This window comes from Pelophylax lessonae (assembly GCF_965119305.1).
Source record: "Pelophylax lessonae genome assembly, chromosome: 13".
Taxonomy (NCBI): Eukaryota; Metazoa; Chordata; class Amphibia; order Anura; family Ranidae; genus Pelophylax; species Pelophylax lessonae.
The window spans coordinates 154,165,793-154,190,259 of NC_138780.1; the positions used below are offsets into that span (position 1 = coordinate 154,165,793).

General features: G+C 39.4%; 1 protein-coding gene across 4 annotated transcripts in view; it reads right to left on the reverse strand.

Moving 5' to 3' along the window:
• Nucleotides 1–6,812: 6,812 nt before the first annotated feature.
• CEP170B (centrosomal protein 170B) overlaps nt 6,813–24,467 on the reverse strand; it is a 170,055-nt gene continuing 152,400 nt past the window's right edge. Inside the window, exons 11-16 of one of the 4 annotated variants that reach the window (XM_082275273.1) lie at nt 18,456–18,494; nt 14,845–14,982; nt 11,146–11,234; nt 10,965–11,058; nt 8,450–8,501; nt 6,813–7,628 (exon numbers count right to left, since the gene is read on the reverse strand). In XM_082275273.1, the coding sequence (XP_082131399.1) occupies nt 7,393–7,628; nt 8,450–8,501; nt 10,965–11,058; nt 11,146–11,234; nt 14,845–14,982; nt 18,456–18,494 (648 nt within the window). In that variant the 3' untranslated portion in view covers nt 6,813–7,392. The remainder of the gene's footprint in view (nt 7,629–8,449; nt 8,502–10,964; nt 11,059–11,145; nt 11,235–14,844; nt 14,983–18,455; nt 18,495–24,467) is intronic. The other 3 variants (XM_082275275.1, XM_082275274.1, XM_082275272.1) reach the window with 3 other exon arrangements.

Here is a 24,467-nt window from a genome sequence, read left to right on the forward strand (position 1 = left end):
GGCAGGTGGTGATACATAATATTAGGGAAGAAAGGAGAATCGTTGCAGATAACCAGGATTTTGCATCAATATCTTAAAAGACAATATTGAAAATCACTATTCAGGCCATGAATTCAAGTAGATATTTGGGTTATCAAGGTGGTTATATGAATGGCACATGGATAAATTATTAAAATAAATTGAATAATAAAAATAAAAGGAAGGCTACTGCCTTAGAAACGTTAAACAAAGAATTAATTGTTAAGAATAAAAAAGCCTTCAGATGGCATTCAAAGGAACAAGATAAGATGTCATGGATTTAGCAGTTCTGTGACCCAGCATTCATTAAATGTAAATCTCCAGGTAAAACAATTTTGAGTTCATTTGGCCTGAAGCTCCATTTGCTAAATGTCAACAGAATTCAGCATCTCTGTATCATTGCAGATTTGAAAAAAGATGCAGGGCCATTCATAAACCAGAAGATTTAGGTGTTGATGGATAGAAATAAATGTTTAGAAGTGCATGAGATTATTATGCATAACATTTAAGTCACACTGCTCTACTGAACCTTGTTTATTGGATTTCAGCTTCATCTTCAGACTGATTCTCTAAATCAGGAAATTACAGTTCGGTAAGATTAGAAACATTTTTTAAAAAGTATCAAAAGTTTTGGCTGAAGCTAGGTATTAACTCCTAGAGCCCTTCCCTCGAGTTTCCTGATGTGGCCAGCTACTTATTACAAGGGGGGCTCCTCCTGCCTACAGTATTATACTTTGATCTTATAGGGAGAAAGAATGTAAAACAAGGAGTAGTAGACTATCTTCCCTCTTCCAAAAAAACACGAAAGGGTCCAGTTCACCCAAAAACTCATGGTTCAGGTTTACTGTAGGTGGATTTTGGCGGGCTGCCTAATTAAATTCTTATGAGAGATCTCTCCACCACAATTCCTATCTCTGCCCCTGCTATCCAAAGTCTTACGCTGGCCATAGACCAGTGATGGCAAACCTTGGCACCCCAGATAATTTGGAACTACATTTCCCATGATGCTCAAATACAGAGTGCATGAGCATCACGGGAAATGTAGTTTCAAAACATCTGGGGTGCCAAGGTTCGACATCACTGCCATAGACGGATCAAAATGCGGCCAGTTCAGCGAGAAATGACTGAATTTCAATCCGACTGTGGGCAGGGTGGTTGTACTGAATCTGATCCATCGATCAAATTCTGTACACCCAGCCGGTCAGGTTTTTTTTGCCCGATCACTGCTGGTAGCTATAGCCGGCAGCAGTGATCATTTTATTCTGCCTGTGGCTCCCCGCCAGCAGAATACAATAGCGCTGCGGGAGGGATTTTCCCATCAACACTGACTGTTGATGAGGGAATCAAGCAATTTCCTTACTGTCCACCTGTGTTTGAAGGAAAGAAAATTACATAATGTATGGCCTGCCTTACCCCTGCTTCTACATAAGACTTGTTTTTGGGTGTTCCCACTCTTCTTGTTTCATCTGCCAAACTGTGACATTTACATTTTAGTTTTACAACTGTCACTGCAAGTGGGTAGATCTGAACATGTAAGTGTGATAGTATAAGCCCAGAATCCTAATTGGACATCGGAGGCTCAATTCAAATGGCTAACACACAAAGCGAAAAGATATTCTTATATTCAAAAAGTGACAGTAACTTTCAGTTGAGTCTAATGAAATTTGCAGATTCGAGTCACACAGCAGAAAAATAGAGAGCCTTAAGGTGGTGTTAAAGCTTTGTGAATGGAGGCTCTGATGTTTGAAGCTCCTTAGCAAATACTGAAATGCCCATTTTGGGCAAACTGAGATTTTAATACAGCACAACTTGATATAGACAGCACATAAGGATGGAAGACCACCAACCACTAAGAAAATTCACTGATGGCAGCAAACACCAAATAATTAAAGAACATTGTACCTTTTGTGTGTTAGTAGGGAAAAAATATCAAAAGTAGAATTATATTTATGATTTTACATTTATAAAGTATAATTTCCTTCTTATACATTACTTAAAGATATATTTTACACATATACAGAAAATAAATATCTACTATATATAAAAGAAAACAAATATACAAATAAGAGAAAAAATATGATTTGTGCACATTGCAAAAGAACAGTGTTCATTTAAATAATAAAAAAATAAACATAGAATTAAAAGTAAAAATAATTAAAAAAAAAAAAGAAACAGAAAGATTAAGGACGTAGAGATGCCCAATTTTTCTACTGATTACTTGAATAGGAGAAACATTTACTCTTCTAAAACAGCAACCATGTAAGGCTGAACTCTAGAGAGCCAATTAAAAATGACATCGCTAAAATACATTTCTGCAATATGTCTGATCTCCTCTGTTAGACTGGCCATAGACATTTCAAATCTTGGCTGATTTTGTAGGGGCCGGCTGAGATTCAAACCATGTATGGGCAGGCTAAATGTACCCGAGTTGATCAATCGATCTGGGTACAATCAGCCTGTTGAATTTTAAATGCGATAATTGCTAGCGGCTGTTATAGCTGCTAGCAGTAATCATGTTCTCCCGGCAGGGACGGCTTCCCCTATCCTCCTGCTGGGAGAATGCAATGGCTCTGCGGGATGGATTCCCCCATCAACACGAACTGTGTTGATGGGGGAATTGAGTGATTTTCTCTCCTGCAAACCATGGGTGCAGGAAAGAAAATTGCTCCATCTATGGTTGTCTTTATTCTGTTTAGGCCAATCTTATCATCTAAAGAACTTGCCAGTTAGAATAAAGCTTGGAGCAAAACACAACCTGCTGACCAGTCAATGGAGAATTCTGGTACTTTATCTTGTTGCAATTTATAGTGACTATTAAGACTTTTGAAACTTGAAACTGGCATGTCCCTGCAAAAGAAACTATTTACACCCACCAGTTCTAGTGCCTGCACCTACAAAGAAAGCTTGCTGAATGTTTGTTTTACATTTAACACTACTAGGTGTGTTGAATGTCCTGTCCCTCCCTGCTGCGCCTTGTGGTTTCATCCTTCGACTGCTATGTCACCACATGATACAGTATTGACACTGAGCCAGGGGGTAGAACCAAAGAGCGCCGAAGGGGAGGTGGGATCAAGCACTCTCATATTTATTTTTTTATTTCAGGTACTTATATAGCGATATCAATTTACGCAGTGCTTTACATCTACATTGTACATTCACATCAGTCCCTACCCTAAAGGAGCTTACAATCTAAGGTCCCTAACTGACATTCATACATACACATACCAGGGCTAATTTAGACAGGAGCCAATTAACCTATCTGCATGTCTTTGGAGATGTGTCAAATGTAGAAAATCTTCAGCAAGTTTCCTTTTTTCACAGCAGTAGAGATCGGCGGTGAGGGGGCAACAGGGCAGTTCAGCACAAACAGTATGCTTTGCAGGGAGATAATAGTATCAGGCTTTAAAAAATTGACAGGATCACGTGAAATTGCATTTAATGAGTTTTAAGGACTACAAAGTAACTGGATTAAACAATGTCTTTATTTCTGCCTGGAGTTCAACTTTAATTATGAAGGCTAAAAAGAAAAAAATATATATTATATTATATAATTGCTTGTTTCTATTTAATTTTTTTTTAGGGACTGGTTATAGATTGCCATCACTAAAATAGGAGACATTGATAGGTAAGGGTTCTAATAAAGATAGATCACACTCCCATTTTAATTCAGAAATTAAAAAAAAAAAAAAAAAAATCACCCGTGTAGCAAAAGTCTTTAAGCACCTGTCTTGCAAATAGGTAGCTCTACATCTGACAGCCACACAAATTGATCATCTCAATCCTGCTTTGGGGGTGTTGTCCTGCTGAGGAACAACGTAGTTTATGCAGAACCAGAAATGGAAAAATTCCAGCTACACCATGGGAGCGGAGTTTTTTTTCCATGTTCCACTCTGTTAGATTGTCCTAGAGTATAAAGTGCATGGTCCTCTTCTCTGGATATTCAGTACACCTACCCCACACCCACACACAAGCCATACAACACTTCAATTGTTGCACTTCCACTATATGGATGCCCTAGGATGCATTGGTGGGGTTACCCCACCCAGCACACTACTGAGTCAGTACCTGGTTCAGATGTGCAGTAAACATTTAAAGGACACCTAAACATAAACTACAGTCTTGATCCCTATTCGCGCAAGAGCCTTTTCCAGGATGCTCACCATCATTGAAAATGGCAAAGTAAGAAGAGACAATGCATTAGATTTGAGCGCAGCATGCACACTTCTTTACTGTGTGGGTGCTCAGCAGACATTCCAGTGTTATCTAATGGTTGCTCGATCATGAAAATTCAGCTAGGCCCCCATAAAATGAAATAACCTTGACCACTTGCTGCAGGATCGTTGCCCGATCCTGCAGTCAAATGGATACTTAAACCCTGACAAGTAATCTTACATTTTTGCTAAATTATTTTTTGCTTCCCCCCCCCCCCCCCCCCCCAACACAAAAAAGGGTTATTGGTCACCAAGTTCCTGAGACTTCTTATTTCTGTTTATTATACATTATGTGCAAAAAAATATATGGATGCTCAAAAATAAAAAAATAAAAACCCATGGATATCTTGTAGAAGCATCTGACTATGTGGCAAGATTTAAATTGCAATTTAATGCACAGGTCTAAGAAAACCCCATTTTTAAACCTGGTGGTAATGAGTCATAAAACTCATTAGGCATTTTGTTGAAAGATGACTGAGCAATCTAATAAAGTATGGCATTCTAGAATACAACACTAAAAAAGTTTATGAACAGGTTTGACCTACAAGTTTCAAAACAGTGCCACACTTTTGCATTAACTGAGCTTCTAAAAAAAAAAACATTATGGGAGAATGGTCCTCAGCTCCAAGGAATGGTCTGTTAAAGTTCATCTAAACCCAAAAGCAAACATGTAATATATTGCAGCTGACCAGTATGCAGATGTAGTGGCTGCATTTTACCTTCTTCCTTTCATTTTCACCTGGTGATCTTGCCAGTAATATAATTTCTGTTCTAAAGTAGAAATGCCCAAAAGTTGCAGTGTTGTCACTCTTTGCTGTTCCTATTTGGACTACACATACATTTCCTTCTACTCATTTCAGAACATAGGGAGGGGTTTTGTTGTTTGCAGGAGATAGCTTGGAAAGCTAATAAAAATGGTCCAGATTTCAAATCAGTACAAGGAATGTACAAGCACACTGGATTTGTATCAGGATCAAAAGGTATTTACTGTACGGGCAGGAAATGTACTTAGCATGGAAAAAAAAAAAAAGCAAATGCAGCTACATCAAAGCATTGATGGGCTGCAATGTATTAAAACTTTGTGCTTGGGCTTACAGTAGATATACTTTAAGGGTGATCACTTGCGTGGTGGCAAAGTATCCTAGCAATGAGGGGGAGAGCCAAATCCCAATGGAGCATAGATACTGACTGCACTTTTTACTTTGTTTGGCCTTGATGGCCATATTATTATCCTACACACAGTGCTACTGAACATTCCTAAGCTTACCCAGGAGAACCTGCATAATGTGATTAGAATATATAATAAAGGCCTCTCGCACATGACCCTAAATTGCAGCGTATGAGCATACAGAGTAAAGTATGGCTCTACTTGTGGCATCTGGAAGCCACAGTTGCATCGTATTTTTCCCATAGGAATACATTACAGAAAGCGATGTGTGCTCCTATACTCGTTCACACATGAGGGCATATTTTTTATATGTAAAATTTTATAGGCCTGAATAGGGTTTTCTGTAATGGATTCATATGGGTAAAAATATGCTGCAGCTGTGGCTCCTGGGTGCCACAACTACAGCCATATTTTACTCTGTATGCCCATACAATGTAAGTTACAGCCATGTGCAAGTGCCCTTACTCCCAGCGTAAAATATGGCACAACTTTATCAACTTATAGCCCATCTAACCCATATGACTAAGTCTCATTTAAGAATTAAATGGGGATAATTGATAATACAATAAATAGTACTGAAAAAAACTTTCAGTTTTGGGGTAGATTAATGACCTCTGAGTAATCATAGTATACTGCTGCAAGGACCCTAAATGAAGAGGTTCTATTATTAAGAGAACAAAGTAGGCTGCAGTGCTTGACAAACGCAAGAACAAGCCTCTAACATTGAAGTTATGTTTCAATGCTGTTGCTGTGCAAAAGCAGGATGTTTCTCAAGCCAAACACTACTTTCCCATACTGAACAGATCCTAAAGCATTTAACAAATCATTACAGGAGATGCTGGAGGAAAGCAAACAGGCCTCTTCTAAGACCCACACCATGCTAGTGACAAAAAAATGCCAATAATACCATGCATTTATCCAATCCAGAAGGTTTACTGAGGTCACAGCAAAAAAACTGGGCATAGAACCACCACTACAACATCATCATGAGACCCATAGTAACCAATCAGTTGTCAGTTGACTGTAGCCAGAATAAAAGATGACATGTGGTTGGTTGCTATGTTGCTTATTGTAAATATGTTTCTCTTTTTAAAAAGAGACACAGCCGCCATTTAGGGTAATTTCTATGCAAAGGGACCCCCTTGACCAACTAATACTCACCCTGCTGTTCCATCCTCTGATGCAGGGGTATGGAAAGGCATGTCACCTCCTCCAATGTCAGGTACTGATGTCTACCAACCAATGACTCAAGCACTGTCCAATGACTGAGGGAGTGATGTCGCCTTTCCCTCTAGTGTCCGACACAGAGGATTTTTTTTTGCATCTGTGATGAATAAAGTAGTGTGCTGGGGGAAATCTAGCAAGGTGAACATCTGTGGATCTGGGGGCCCCTTTGCAAAAACAATGTCAGTGTCTCTTTTAATAGTTCTCATCAATATATTTAACAATTCCAATGCCTTTAAAACAATACACTGAACCAAGAACACATTTTTTTTTCGTTTGCTAAGTACAACCTATTAAACAGATAAATTGAATGCCGGCATACTTGTTTCAGACAATTTTTGGCAAGAGACAGATCATATGATTTGCTTTGTACTTGCTTCAACTAACCTAGTGTTTAAATAACTCAAAATAAGTGCAATCAGGATACAGGAAACATATTAGACCTATTAGCATCAGACATTTACAGCATTTAGGTCTTAACGGTATGGCACATTTTAATGAGCAAGGACAAAAGTCTGCATTGAAAAAAAATAATGTTCAAGTAAAATTGCCGCAATATGATACAGGAGCTGGTAGACAGTACAAGATTCAGAAAAAAAAAGTCAACAATCGTTTGCATGACACAGACTTTACGCATTGGTGAGGAATAGCCTTCCTGCAACACAAGCACTCAAAATATTATACCGAAAGCCACACTGATAACATAGGCCATTCATACTAAAGACAAAATAAAAAAGGGAAAACAAATAAATAAAAAAATAAAAAAAAAAATCAGACAATATAAGCCCCATCCTCATCTCTACCAAAGCTGGATTCTGGAGATCGCGAAGATCCAGAGCTGGACTTTTGTAAGTAGTTTCTGACATAGACGGGTTGGTTGGACTCCATTCCTAAAAGAGAACTGTTAGTCCTGATTTGGGGCATTGTAGACTGAAGGGCTGGAGAGGCTTTCTTATTGCTGGTCATGACCTCTAGATGTCCTGCTGGGTCAATGATGGCATTTATGACTGTAGGGTGTGAAAAATACAACTATTAGGAACGTGTACATGAATAAACATAAAAAGGCAACAAAAGCTAGCTAGGGGAAAATTATAATAGGCTCATTAGTAAAGAAGTAAAATGGGTATGTGAAAATTGAAGTAATCTACAGGAACCAATTGGATTATTCTTTCTACCCATCTGATTATTTATGCCTGGAAATAATTAGTTACTACAAAATGACCAAACATGGTACTTTCTTGGTAACGCAAAACCTGTCTCAAAACTGGGCATTTGCACATATGTTTAAAAGATTTACAAATGGAGGTTGCCTTAAAGTGGTTGTGAACCCTTACATATACCCAATAGAGTAAGTAACCTTGGGTGGTACGCAGATGAAACACCCTCCTACATAAGTTGTATGTGCTTATCTGTAACCCTTTTCTTTTCTACAACAAGTTAAAAGTGCACAGTTTACCCAGCATTTCTGAGCTTCAGAAGGCAGGGGGTGGAGATCTGATGTCACACACAGCACAGAGAGGAGAGCCGAGTGTAATCTGACACTTGAGTGGAGGGAATGGACACATCCCCTACTACACAGTCTCATAGGGAAACAAGAGTGAAGAGTTCATGCTGGTGATATCTGGCACTAGGATATGAACATAAAACACACTTGCTGACCATGGATAAACTAACTGTTTAAGCCTTTGGTGTAGTCCACCATGCGCAGAATGGGGCGTTCAGTCATTGTCAGCTAAAAGGCTATGAAAGATAGTGAACCGTCCACAACACTGGAGGGACTTCAATCCAAAATAATTATGTGTTAGTGGAAACAAATTACAGTACCTACCTTCCAGTTGCTTTTGGACTCTTCTCAACTCTTTCAAAATAGAGCTGATCTCCTTTAGAGGAAAAAAAAAAGAAAATTAGGATAACCATTGTGTATGCAAACTGTTTTTAGTACAGTGCAGACAGATGAAATTATACAGTATCAATCATTGTTAATCATTTGGTTTTAGCCTATATTTTGCAATTGTAAGAAAATAAAGCAAAAAAAAAAAAAAAAATGTTTTAATAGAAAAAAAAAAAAATAAAAAAAAGTAAAAAAAAACATATCTAAGACACCCTAAACAAATCCAAGACACCTTAAACATATCCAAGACATCTTTGGAATGGATTAGATTTCACACTCCCTTCGGAACCTTGTGTAGTAAACAAGAACCCCGAAGACATCTAGTCGCCGTCATATATTCCCTTCTCTTCACAAAATACGACTCCAAATCAAATAAAACTAGTCGACAATGGGAAGCAGAATTATCTCTGGACCTATCAACAGTTGAATGGGAGCATATCTACACACATCCACAAAGGATCCAATAATGTTTCTGTACAGGACAACAGAGTAAAAATTTACACAAAATGGTACAGAACCCCTGACAAACTTCATACATTTTGCGCTGATATCTCCCCGATGTGCTGGAGATGTAATCAGACTAAGGGCACGCTACACATATGGTGGGACTGTCCTCTTATACAACCTTTTTGGAGAGAAATACACTGACTCATTTCCCACATAACATCGTACACTCCGAATTACACCCCAGTCCAATATCTCCTTCATCACACTTCATTACCTCAATCTGCGTATAAGAGATCTCTTACCTTACACCTAGTTAACGCAGCTAAAATGTGTGTTCCCTGTCATTGGATGTCAACCTCCCCCCCCCCCCCCCATGACAATCGACTGGTTCAATCACATTAAAAAATAGCAGTAATGGAGGACTTGGTACATCAAGCTAAAGACTCCCCTGATAAATTTTACAATACTTGGTCTTTATGGATGGAGTTCACCAAATCCACAGAATTCCTCAGAATTGCAAACTGCACACATTGATTACCTCACATCGACCTGATTCTCAACAAGACCAAGGATCAACATACTGAATTTCTATGCCAATATCCGCTTTATTTTCCATTACCCCCCCCCCCTTTCTCTTTTTTTTTCTATCTTTCCCTCACCTACCCCCTCTCCTTCTTACGCTTATCCTTCAAGACTAACCCAACTGATAAAAGCGCTCATGCTGAATATATCAACATACCCCTTTAACTATACATCTTTGTAATTTGCATACTATTGTATCCAGACATTTCTCAGCTGATAGGTGATTTGATGGACTGCTATACAGTAGGCGGACTTACCTCCCCCAGTTCGGGGCACAGCAAGATCCCCTCAGGGGTGCCTGGACCCATGGGAGGCCTAGACGTCGGCTTCATTAGCACCTTGTAAAACTCCATCTATGCAGAGCTCCAAAGGTACAATTTCATATAAATCACGCTACCAGCAACATTATTTATTAGTCACCCAATACTGTTCTGCTATTATGTTCATGTAAAGGTATTATTATTTGCTTGGAATTATCACCTTGTCTTTTGCCATATATACTTTGTTGAAATATTAATAAAATGTTTTAAAAGATAAAAAAAAGCATCCCTGCTTATTACTTTAGGCACATAAAACAAGAAAAACATGCACACCCAGGATACGCATTCGCATATAAACGTCAATTGTGTAACACATATTCAGTATTACCAGATGCACCAGAATGAGAGGAATAATATCAGGGCCATCGTTTATGGGTAAGTCTAAACTAATGCGCTGTAAAGGCTTTGAAAGTATCGCCTATGGACAATATTGGGCATCCTAGTTTGTTGCTGCTTTGCGACTGCACGCAATTTAGAGATTTTACATGTTTGGCATCTATTTATTGAACACAATCTCATGTTTTAGTTTAGAAAAAAAGGGGATTTTATTGTGCTTGCATGCACCAAAATTAGATTTGACTTTTTGTCTTTAAATATATAGGCTTAATACACAATTGTGCAAATAATATGGTACAAACAAAATTGCAACTACCACCTTTTGATTTTAAAAATTCTCAGCTCTCAGAAAATCTGTAATATTTGAGGGTTTTAAAGTTGTTATGTGTGCGAAAGATAAAACTGCTGCGGTAAAAAAAAAAGTTAAAGTATAGGCCACATAAACACTCCAATATGTGCTCTCTAGTGATTCCATCATTAAAATATTTGGAGAGCTCACTTAGGCCTATGACATTAGAAACTTGGTTGAAAAGCCAAGCTCGGCCCATAGTACTGATGGTGGTGGCAGCCTACCAGGAAACCAGGCAGCACTAAAGACACAGCTTGGGATGAAAATGTCTCTTTCTATCCAAAGCGAAAAAAATTCAATCATTGGTAGAATTGCTCTTCAAAGTCTGATTTGCAAACCAAACTTAATTTTGTGTAAATAAACTTGTAGACAGATGACATATTACAGTTAATACCAGTATGATTTTCATGAAATGTACCTTGTTAGATGTTTTAAGGATTGGCACTTCATTTTCAGAATGAATTTTTGCCTCAATATCTTCCCAGCTTTTCTCTTGGTTCTTAAATAAAATTCTGTTGCATAAAACAAAGTTGAATTAATTCCGAAAAAATATAAATACCCAGACAAGGTAAAAGCAAGAACCTTAAAATGTAACCTACTTCATTTTTTCAGTAAGTATCTCTGTGTTTGCGCATATTGTATGTGACAGCTGCGATACAGGATTCAACATGAGGTTGTCAAATATTACCTGAAAGAGATCAGTACATAGTTATTTGTCGAAAAAAAAGAAATACAGAAGGTCGATTTAACATGTACAAGCAATTCTACTTCAAGTATAAATCCATCTTACTATTAAATATATATATATATATATATATATATATATATATATATATATATATATATATATATATATATATATATATATATATATATATATATATATATATATATATATATATATATATATATATATATTTTTTTTTTTTTGTATTTTTTATTTAGCCCCGGTTCACACTAGGGCAACCTGTGAGGCGACCTGGTCGCCTCACAGGTCGCCGCAGGTCGCCTCCCATAGGGAAGCTGCGGACCCGTTCTAATAGGAGCGACACAAGTCGCTCCGACCTAGAAAAAGGGTCCGGAGCTTCTTTGGGGCGACCAGGAGGCGACCGCCATAGACTTCAATGTTATGAAGTCTGTGGCGGCCGCTCCGAGGTCGCGGCGCGCTGCTCGCACCGCGATCTCGGAGGTCGCCCCTGAAAGTAGCGTCGCTCCTATGTGAACCGGCGCTTAGTGACAAAATTCCACATACATAGTATTTTGTTTGAAATACAATATAAATATAATACAGCACAGACATTGAGACCTGAATTACCAGTGTTGAACTTTACAACAGTGAGTGGTAACCCATGCACCATAGTGAAATGCAATGTGGCGCCAATCATTTAGAATTGGAAATTAATTTATTCTGTAAATCAACCCCTATGTGAACTGTGAGTTGTGATGCAAAGGGTAAAATAAAAATTATGCATGTACACTTTTAGTGTATCAGGGAGGAAGTTAAATGTAAATGCGTTACCGCAATGCATTTGAAAAATAATGCGAACACTTCTACAAGTCACAGTTTCTAGGTCACAACTTCATTCCAGTGGCGCGAGGGATATACATCCTTTAGGTATAACCACTTACATTACCACAATGCACCAGCAAAACCAAAAATGTTTTATTTTTTATTTTATTTTGTGTAGATAATGAGAACTCCTTCAGTGCACTCCATACATTGTGCAGATCTAAAGTTACAATAAAACAGAGGGCATCACCATCAGCAAAGCATCACCAGTACACCTTGGTCAGCAAACGGAAACATTTTACATTTTGGGACCCCAAAGGAAACTAGTCCCACTGAGGGCTCAAAATGTCACACTAACTCTTTGGGACAATAAAGGTTTTCACTTTTGCTGACCAAGATGTGCTGCTGAGGTCATGCGCTATATCATCCCAAAGAGGACACCTGTTCCAGTAGAAACTGTCCAAGAGGAGATTTCCTCTCACTACCTTTTGTGTCTTAAAAACAGGAAGTTAAAGGAGTTGTAAAGTCTCAATTTATGCATTATGGTGTAAAACCTTTTTTGCTTCAGCTGCCCCCCAGACCCCCCCCCCCCTTTTTCTTACCTGAACCCGATCGATTCAGCGACGAGCATGAGCCCAGCAGCTCCAGCTGCTGTCTCGGGTCCTCATTGGATAGATTGATAGCAGCAGGAGCCATTGGCACCCGCTGCAGTCAATCAAATCCAGTGACACGGGAGCTAGGACGGGGCCGAGTCCTGCTGTCTGTGTCAAAGGATGGCTCTCCATGGGAACACCCGATGAAGAGGAGTCAGGAGTGACGCCGGGGCCCCCCAGAAAAGGAAGAACTGGGCTGCTCTGTGCAATAAAAAAAAAAAAAAAACCTTTACAATCTTTTTAAGGAAAATCTCCCCAATGGGACACAGAGAGAAGAAAAAAAAAACGATAGGTGTTTAAATATCCCAACTATTACACTAAAACATGTTTTGGGTTTAGATCCACTTTTGGGCTAAAGAGCTTTGCATTATTGCTAATAAAACTTTTTTTTTTTTAAACAAATTCGTCAATCAACCCGTAGAAAGCAAATCGTTATGTAGCAGAAAAATGATCATGCCACTGTAGTTCACCAGATGAAAACAAGTGAACTATGTACCCCTGAGAAGAAGATGGGCAGTGGAAAAATTGGCCTTGGTTTGGTATTCCCTGGCCAAAAGTAGAGAGGAAAAGGTACAGTGGGTGAGTGTTGTTACCCTAGGCCTCTAAAAGAAAATAGATGCTGCCATTAGAACCAGTAAGCTGCAATATATTATATTCTTGTTTTTTTGGGTTCAGATATATTTTTAAATATACACTCAAGTATAACTAAAAGCAAAACTTTTTTCTTGGTATTGGATACAGTGGAGAGGGAGGGATCAGAACACCTGAGATTTTTTATTTATTAAAGTGTTTATTGAGATTTATGATAAGTATAACCAGTACAGAAAGGGACAAGAATGAAAACAGTGAACAGAGTAGAATCAGTCCACAAATGTATACATAGAAAAATACATTAAACATAAGAACACACATTGGGAACAGAAACACTAAGAGCAATACAATAAGCCTAGGCAGGAAGTAGGGAGCATGTAAGAAAAAGTCACCTCGATGTCCCATCTGACCCCGCACCATCGGCAACATGGGAACAACAGGACATACAAGGGCAAATCAAGGTAACTCACGTGGAATGAACCTGCAAATTTCCCTAACACCAACCTGTGGTACAAAAAGGTGGACATTATACACCCCAATGGAGCTAACCATCATGGCCCCAATGGAGCTAACTATCATGGGTAATGATAGAGAAGGACTTGAGGGTTAAGAAGGGAAGGAAAACAACCTTTGTTGGGGAAAGGAAAAAACAGAAGGGGAAAATCAGAAAGTAGGTGCATCTGTGGGGGAAAAGTGTAGTTATTTGAGAAATACTTAGGCACTGTACATCCAACCAGACTATATGTTCTTAAACGTGTCTTGTTGGTCTTTGACCATATGAACCTGTCGTTCAGCCTCCATAACCATATCAACCTTCCGTTTCCAATCCAACAGGGTAGGGCACTGGGATTATTTCAAAAATCTTGGTATTAAGGATTTGGCCACGTTCAGTAGATGAGGAGTTATAGAGTTTGATAAAGGAGGGGACCCCATGAAAAGGAAAATGCATAGGGGAAGATTCTATAGGTCTAAGAGTTATTTGTTTAATCAATGGGGTGATCTCTTTTCAAAATGGTTTAATCTTGAGGCAAGACCACCAAATGTGGAGGAACCTGCCCTGGTGCCCACCTGAGAGGTTTTTATTACTCTCGGTGAACAGAGTTAACCCCTGAACAGAGTAAAAGTGAAAGACAATCCCAAATCCTGAGCAGTCACTAGAACAGGAATATAGGGTATATTTTCCAATAGGAACACTAGTTCTGGTGACAACCAGGGATTCCTTAACTCTGGATGGACTCCCACTTCCCACTTTGGCTATGGGACAGAATGTAAATGGAAATCTTACCAATGGGACAAAGATAGCAAAAAAAAAACGAAAAAACTGACAGGGGTTATAACTCTCCTTTACTTTATCCAAAATAAATTATTTTTCCTTTAGTTCTACCTTGAATTTAACTCTATTGTATTTTTCTTTAATGTAAAACTGTTTACATTTTAATCATTGTGATAACAGAGTTGCATATAGCTTTTTCAGTTATCTGCACCTAACTGCAATGTTTTTATGACATACAGGCCTACACAAAGTCAATGTGTTATATGCTCACCTCCTCTCGGTTTCTTGCTCTCCTTTTTAGAGGATCTTCATCTCGACTGTCATTCATGTTCTGATCAAAATCGGATCCTGTGGAGCCTGGTGGGACTTTCTGATAATTTAGACTTGCCTCTGGGATATGATGCACCAACTTTAAACAAAAGGAAAGAATGGATGGTTATACACACACACGCACGCACGCACGCACTCTTCAAACTTACCTCAAATATGTATTAGAGATTATTAAAAGTGTGAGCACTTTTTTTACTGCACTTACATTGAGCCCCTGTGCCTTTTCCCTACCTTTGAAAAGTTTGAGGAGCAAAGTGCTGTCTTGGTGTTGGAATCGAGACTGCTGCTCAAATGTGCGGGAGGACTCCAGTCCAACCGTAAAGATTTTTAAGAAGTTGTGTAGTACCACAAACAGCATTACAGAAAGGAGAAGGGTATGGCTTCAAGAGTTGTTTGGGATTGGCAAGCGAGGGTGGGACAAAAGATTTAAGTGCACTTACACTTTAATATTTAAACTAGAAAATTTACTTTAGTCATGTCAATGAAAGATGATTTCGGATTAGTTACTTTGTACACCACAGCGTTACCCATTCCCTCATGGAAATTATACTGAAAGTTTTTGTAACTCTGTTCTTCAATCAACTTTCAAGAAAAACAATTCCAACTTCATGTTAAAAATTGTCCAACAGATAATAAATATAATAGCTACTGGAATTATATGAAAGCATTATACAAACATATATGTCTCATTAATAAGACCATCATTCTCTTAACCTGAGGGATAAAAATAATGGAGGAGAAAGAAAGAAAATGAGCAGCTTAATTTTAAATACATAGCAAATTACTAAAAAAAAAAAAAAGTATAATACACATCATAATTTGGATAAAGATATTTTTAAAGTAAACTTTTAACCCATTCAGAGTATATATGTTGTGTAAGAGAAGTCATAACAAGATGCTTATCATCGCCTCTCTTATGCAGAAGATTCTCTTAAATGCCTTAAGACTGCTCTTAGTTTTCAATATGAGTGCCCATAATGAGTAAGGTGCTCTTAGTAGACAGGGGGCTGGCAGGTAGGTGGGCTTCATGCCAAGGAGGCACTTAGGCCCTAAAGTGGTTGTAAACCCCAGTCATGAAATCTGACCTAGGCCCATATATTTGTAGTGTTTACTTATCTCTCTCAAAAGCCCTAAGTGCCATGTCTTTCTGCTGCTCTGTTCCTTTGATATCAGCATCATAACTTCTGACAAGTTCTGGACACAGGAGATAAAAGCAGCTTGAAATTTGAGTCGGGGAGGGTGCTTAAAGATAGATAAGTATAGAGCTGGTCTATTCAGAATACAGCTCTACAGGTTTCTTCATTCTTCTGCCTATGTGGAGGGGGGTGCATTTCCTTCAATCAGCTCACACACAGTGTCTGTCCAGACTCCACGCGCACTGCTGGAAGAGGAAACAAGATTTCTAACATGAGCTGCACTTTCTAAAGAGTGTAGAAGGCTGAAGACAGCAGATATACATGTAGAACCTATGTAGAGAGATTTCACTGGGTATATGTAAGGGTTTAAATCCATTTTAAGCTCAGGTGTCACTAACAAAAATAACCTTATATGAGGCAGATGCTTGAGGAGCATCTATGAAGATGCTCTTTAGAACTTTGATTTCAGTTTGCACAGAGGCTTGGGACCTTAGGCCTGAGAGAATTCCTTGCACAAACCCTACCAACCAGCCAGTCTCCTGTGTAATGATAGCACCTTGCAAGCCAAAGGGAGGACTCTCACTGGAAGGGGGGATGGTGGGCAGGCCTAAGCACAGAAGGGCAGAACATAGGTCCAAAGTTAAGGATTCATGAAAGCAACTAAAAGCAATCCCAAGCAGGACTCTAAAGAAGTTGTTTGGGACAAGGGAGGGAATTTTAGGAACATTACGATTCCTTCTCTTGCACACTTTTTTAATAGATGGCAAGTTTACTTTAAAGTGACCCATGCCATTCCACTTTCTATCCCAGTACCTGCCCAGAGGCTACTGTAAACTCTTTATTGTTTCCTCTCGCGTGTCACAGCCTTTTCACCAATCTCTAGATAGAAGCCAGGAAGACAGCCATATGTAAAACCAAAATGTATTCGAAATTATTTTTAGTTTTGGATAGAATAGGGAGAGGTTAGAACCTCTTCAAGATTTTCTCTTTTGTGATCTGTTTTACCACTAGGTAACGGTTAGACTCACTCTGTGACCGATGTTACCAGGACATTTTCCTATAGGGACACTTGTTCTGGTAAAAGTTGTTTGAGAGGGGGCTTCCCTTGTTTTGGACAGGTATCCTCTCATTTCCTGTGGATAAATGGAATTATTGCAATTGGTAGTGGTTATATAGTACCATATGTACAAATACCAATGCAACCTTTCAGCGCTAACCTCTACATACACAGTCTGCATGACATTATTTAAAGTCCTTCACTTACGTACATTAATTATAGTGGACTTTGGATATATATAATGATATTAGAGCCAGCTATAATGTACATGGAATTTTGACAGCTGGACTCATTTTGCCCTATAGTACCTGAAAACCGATTCTTTTTCTATACACACAGGGATTGCAGCTGCAAACAAGTATGTAATCATTTTCTGGTCCTTTACAAAGATTTGGGATTCTTACGTCTATATGTGTTATGGATTCACTTTGGTATTCTTATTCTGCAAGATTTATATAACGCCAACAGTTTGCGCAGCGCTTTACAATGTGAGGGCGAATAGTAAAGTTACAATATAATTCAATATAGGAGGAATCAGAGGGCCCTGCTATTTTGTGCTCATGTTGTAAAGTGCTGCACAAACTGTTGGTGCTATAAAAATCCTATATTATAATAATACTTAAAAAATCATATTGCGCATTCTGGCAAGTTATTATAAAATAACAAGTCACTTCTTATGAGATGCACATTCACTTTTCTATAATGTATGACATGAATGTTTGATTCTCAGAGCATTGTGATATACTAGTCCCTCTTAAAGAGTCTTTTATAAATATGTATGTGACTTATAGTTTTCATATTGAAGATTGGGACTGTTTTTTTTATAGACTAAATGTACATGCATAAGATATAGGTGTTGAGGTACTGATAACATATGCATTATTTTTCCTTTTTTTTTTTTAAAGTAGGTGAAGTCTATTTTTACATAGAGTTTTCACGGCTGCTATTTAGAAAGGGCAAGAGAGTTGTGACATAAGCAAGAACTGAAAACAGCTTTTATGCACATATACTGATGGTGACATAGATGAGATAGCAAGAGGAATGGCATGAGTGACTAAAGAATATCTTCACCAGTAGTATTGTGTGTAATATCATAATTATCACCACCTTCACTTACATCTTCAGCTCAGTCGCTGAAAAATTGTTCATTGTTAGGCCAGTGACAATGGTTTGGGAATAGTTGGGAGATTCACATTTGACTACTAACTTTCCAAAGTATATGAGTAGCAGATAAAGGTGTCCGGCTGATAAATTCAAGCCCATAACAATAAAAGATTCTAAACTAGTTTGAATTTTTAAAGGGATCTGAAAACAAAATCTATAATTCACTAAAACAAAAAGAAATAAAAATCAGGGCACCTGGGATGGATATGCTCTTTGTGATGATCTTTTAAGTATCTGTGTTAGGAAAGAAAAAAGAAAATACAAAATCATAGATGTGAAAATTAAGTCAATGAAAATGTTAAAATGATTTAGATGAATATAATAATGAATGTCATCCCTCTAGCAGAAACCAGGTTTTGTTGGAAAAGACAGGGATGCAGTTATCCGTCTCACTAGTTAGGGACCGTTGGTGTTTTTACAGTACATAATATGGCAAGTCTGTAGGATAAAGACTGTGCTCCTCTGCATGGATTGCAACACGCCAAGTAAGGAAGACGATAGCAAAATGTTAGATTTTGGCTTTTGATTTACAGGTTTTGAAGTTTTTGCCATGGAAATTTTTGTGCCAGTAATTTTGGCACATAATGGCTTTTAGCAATTGTTTTGCATGTTTTGCACGCTTTACTTTATGTGGTTGTCAACTCGACACAGGACAACTGGACATGAAACTCTAAAATCAAATGGGACTTTGACTGTAAACACCTAAGTGCCCATCACATTTAATTTAATTTATCCTTACTTTAACACTTAATCCACCCCCCCCCTCCTTTCCTTCAACCTTAAAAGAAGGCTGTGCATCTTATAGGAAACATCTAGTAATGTCAATTGTGCCTAAGCAGTATTTTGAAAGATTGACCCTAAGCACATATTTCTCTGGAAAAATAGCAGTGCATATCCTATGCCTAGGTAGTCCTGTGTCTACAGCCTCATAGTTTTATATTTGAGATGTATTTCTGTTTCCATAATGTTTATTCGATTTTAACAAGGACATAGCATGCAACAGTTCTGCCCATGCACAGGTTAGCTTTGACATTTTCAGCAAGTGTTGGCTTGAATGATAGCAAAGGAAGGCAACAATTAGGCAGTGTAAGAACACCGAGAACTGACAACAGCTGTAAATGGGCAAAGTCAATAAGCCATGAAGGCCAGAAGGTCCTGGAGAGGTTCCCCAAAATAGGGCATCCCCTGGGCCCGCCAATACCCACACAGTAGTGCAATATACAGCCTATACAGATCCAAAAGAGGAAGAGAACAGAGCAGAAACATAAGGGGGAGGGATTGTGCACCTGAAAAGTGGGGAATCATAGAAAAGACACGGAGAAAAAGGGGAAGGGCCAGAAGGCCAGAGGCCAAGAAAAAGGGGGAGGTAAGGGCTCAGGAGCATTGAGACTGTCTGTCATAGGTGGCCCAGGCTTGCTGGAGGGAGAGAAGGAAAGGCATATGTCAGCCACGGTTCCTAGATTTTAAGGAACTTAGCATGGGAGTCGTTACGGATGCTGGACATCTGTTTGTTAAGCATCAACGTGGTCATGTGGTCTCTCACCCCCTAAAAGGGGACTGATGTTTTTTTCCAGGCTTGGTCAATTGTTCTTTTAGCTTACAGAAAAAAGTAGGAAGTGAGCTTCTGCTGATGAGCAAATCGACCCGGAATTGGGCAATGTAATAAGGCATACCTGGCTTCTTTTTGTATGGGCAGATGGAACAGAGTGAATAGGAGACCAAATACACGGGACTAAAAATCAATTTGTCTAGGGCACGTCCACCATGTGTGCAAGACATCACACTGAAGGCCACAATCCCAGAAACAGCGGTCACTGACGGACGGACTGGCAAGGGCAATATGGGCAGGGACCCAATGCCAACTTAAAAGCACCTTATACTTCACCTCCAAAGTGGCTGTAATAAATGAGCATTTAGCCACAAAAGACCAGGTCCTGCTCCAGCCTGTTAAGTCTATATCAGTTGCCAAGTTTCATTCCCACTGAGCAACATAGGTGAGAGGAATGGAAGATAAGCGATTACTCAGGGAAGCATACAGAGCCAAGATAAGGCCTAGGGATCCCAGAGAGTCCTGGCAGGTATGTTTAAATGCAGTTTTCTGAAAAAGACAAGTAGAAGTTCTGCGCGGCAATGCAAGCCAGTGCTGAAGTTGGAGGTAGCGGAAGAACTCCGACTCTGGAATGTCATGGGTCTCCCAAAGAGTAGCCCATGTGAGAAATGACCTGGCAGTTAGGAAATGTCGAACATGTGTAAACCCGTTTGTGACACACCAGGAAAATGCCTGTGGCTAATCCAAACCATGGGGAAAAGAGGGATTTTAGTGATTGGAAAAAAGGGCAGGAAAGGAGAAATAAGGCAAGCGGAGAACTGCACGCAATCGCACGGAATATCATACTTGTAAGCTATGATGCATAACTGGACTCAGTACCGATGGGCAAAGATTATGAGGGAGCCAAAGGAGGGTTGGCATGGTGATGGGGCGCACTTAGGAAGTTCTAAGAGAACCCACAGAGAAACATCTACTGAAGCATGAAGCAAGGATAATTGCGCGATCTGAGCAGTAAGATAATATTTGGTGATGTTGGGAACCCCCAGACCCCCCTGTAGCCTATGCGTCAAAAGGGTCGCTCTGGTGATCCTGGGGTATTTATTAGCTCAGAAGAAATGGAAGATTCTTTTTTGGAGCAAGCGGAAAAAATCTGATGGAACCTGCACTGGAAGGGTGCAAAAATATTATAAAAGTTTAGGCCGGAGTTAATCCGGCCTATCCAGACAAGTGCGGGAACTGCTAATACTGCATAAGAGCTGATAAAGATGAAGCAATGGATAATAATTAGATGCAAATAGAGAGGATTAGGAAGGGGTCAGCCAAATGCGGGGTAGTCAATATGGGAGGACGCCCTTTGAAAGGGGAACTGAGACTGTAAGCGGGTAACCAGGTCAGGTGCCAAGGTGACATGAAGGGCGTTTTGTCTAACTTGATACGCAGGATCGATATCAGAGGATTGGTCAGAGTCAATAAAGCATCATCGTCAAAGAGATTAAGCTTTTATTCGTGGCCCACATAAGGGATTCGCGAGACGTTCCAGTCAGCCCAGATGACTGGATGTCACTAATGTGCTGCTCACTGTTCTCCATGCTGGAGAGGGAGCTGTACCTGAGGAACTGCAGTGCAAGGATCTCCCTGTTTATTTAATTCTGTGGAACTGTGCTTTACCCACCTCTCCTGCTGCTTCTTCAATATTCCACCACCAGTCATCAGGGGGGCAGCTCTGACATGAGGAAGCAAAGCCCTTACTCTACCAAGATGGCCATCTCCACACAGAGACACAGTGCAGAATAAGGCATGGTAAGTCAGTAACAGAAATAAGCAGCCGCAAGGAGGACACAGGGTATAATGGTGACCACTCTTTTGCCCGCTTGGTTGCCTTTTTTTAAAGGGTACAGCTTTCACAGTTCAGTTGCTCTTTAATGCTGGTCCCTGCAGCAGCATAACATTGCCTTTCCTTCACTCTCCTGCTGCTATCTGCCCACTGAAGCAAAGAAATGTAAAAAGCTTCTACAGCGCTGAGGACCTTCTCTCCACCCCAATGTGATAGTGTTGAGAGGAGCCAATCACCAACTATCAGCATTATTACGAAAGAGAAAGGGACGAAAGTCACATGATCTGCATATGCCAAACAGTTAAACGAAGCAGAAGGTGAGTGAGGCAGCTGTGAAAAGTGGCAATTGAGTGCCCTGCATGGGAAAAGCACAGGCTAAAGTGGTTCTAAAGGCTGAAGGTTTTTTTTACAGCGATGTTCACGATAGCCACAGCTGTCCCGGGACTCTCCCTCTTCATTGGCTGAGACAGCACATTGGCTCCCTCTGCTGTCAATCACAGTGAGTGAGCCAATAAGAGAGGGGGGTGGCAGGGGCCAAGCCACAGCTCTATACATCTTTATAGACACATAGAGCAGCGGCTCTGGAGCGAGCACACAGTGGTGCCCCCAGGTCAAGCAGCTTTCTCTGGGGGCACTGCTCAAGGGGGAGGAGCCAGGAGCGCTGGCGGGGGACCCGAAAAGAAGAGGATGTGAGCTGCTCTTTGCAAAACCACTGCACAGAGCAGGTAAATAGAACAGGTATTTAAAAAAAAAAAAAACTAAGCTTTACTACTACTTTTTAGGAGTGCAGATTCCATCGCTATGCTCTTGGTCACTCTAATCGATTTAAAATCTGTAGGTCAACACCTGATGACTTGGAGCAGCAGGACTGTTGTTGCTTATAAGTAATGTTTTGGAAGTAGGGAATCCTCCATCAATTTAAAATCTGTAGGTCAACGTCTGATGACTTGGAGCAGCAGGACTGTTGTTGCTTATAAGTAATGTTTTGGAAGTAGGGAATCCTCCATCAATTTAAAATCTGTAGGTCAACGCCTGATGACTTGGAGGAGCAGGACTGTTGCTGCTTAAAAGTAAGGTTTAGAAATCAGGAAATCATATATGAATTGAAAATCTGTAGGCCAAAATCGAATGACTTGGGGCAGAAGGGCTGTTGCTGCTTACAAGTAAGGTTTAGGAAGTAGAAAATCCCCGGTTTCTAAATGAAAAAAAAAGAGATTTCCACTTTTTCTTGGATTGATGTGCATCTGTGGTAGGTTGATTTCACATTGTAGAAAAGCGAGAACAACGCCAGGTTCAGTCCTAATTATACTCGCTAGAATGACTCTTGGTCATAAGTACCTCAGTGCATCCAAGGGAATCAATATGGAGGGAGGAAGGAATGAAGCAGAAGAAAATGCTTGAAAACAATATGTAAAAAACATGGTTTGTCACTCTCGGTGTGATGTTTTGTCACTCTCGGTGTAAGGTTCCTAAAATGAACATTTCATAAAGAGATTTTGATATTTTATTCTATTTTTTTTCTTTTACAACTGGTAACTCTGTAAGATCAGTGTATTTTTATTATAGTTGCCTATGGGTTAGTATACAGGTACACTTAAATCTCATGTGCAGAATACTAGACATTTGACATGAATGTATTTTTGCTTTGAAGCCTATTTCATCCCTTTGTCAGGAAAATGAAAATAATAAAACAGTAAATAATATAGTCATTCACTAATAAAGTAATAGCGAAAGCCTACGATATGGAAAATTTTAAATGGTTTGAACAACTGCCCGCACTTCTAGGAGATCACATGACCAATTCTTTATTTGCTGCAATTCTAATCAGAATTATTTACACAAACATCCACCAAAATTTTATCTCAAATGCCTTATTTTGGGCCTCCTACTGTACATTATATGGGTTGGTGTGTGAAGTTGGTGGCTGTAATAGTCAAAACAAAGAATCAAAGTAGACATTACATGCAGGGTGTTGGCATCTCAGCCAAGCTGCACTCTGTAATTCAGGCTCAGAAATGACTCCTTGTGCCCATGATTCACCTCCTGGAAAATTGTTATTATTTTAGTCCTGGTAAAGACTCTCCGCTTTTACTATTCCAAATGTAGATCTGAATGTTTGATGCCTTTGGTTTGCCAGACTATGAATATAAGGAACACAATCTCCAGGGAAAACTTCAAAACATAATTTATTCTCCTTGTGCACCGATTGAAAAATGAAACAAAACTACATAATTTCCTAAATTTAAATACAGCAAGCGCTAGTACCTAAGCCCTCGTTCACACTGGACAGTGTCAAATTGCATGACAAGTCGTAGCCCATTGCCGGCAATGGAACGGTTAAAAATTACCACGACTCATGTCGCAGGGACTTTGAAAAAGGTTCCTGCACTTCTTTTTCCCCGTTTCATTGCGACTTCCATAGACTTCTATTAAACAAAGTCGCAATCAGAGGTCGAAATCGCACTGATCTGCAGCTTTGAAATTGCATTGAAGTAGTGTGATTTCAAAGCCGCACTGGTGTGAACCAGGGTTAGGTCTGTCTTTATATTCATTTTCTATATTAGCATTCTGTAATCCCCAGTAGAAAAGCAATTAGACAGAAGGATTAGTCATTCGTATGAGACAGACAGGTTGCACTGCGCTGCATAGTGCTGTCAGTCTAACACTGGTACCTTGCTTACAGGGAGCAGATTTATAACCTCAGCTGATTGCCTTTTAATATCTCAACAGCTTAATTGAGTATATTGATTATCAAGCTGTATTTATGTGTGTGTTCCTGTATATAGGTCAGTCCCTGTCTGCAATCAGAATGTTGGTATAGACA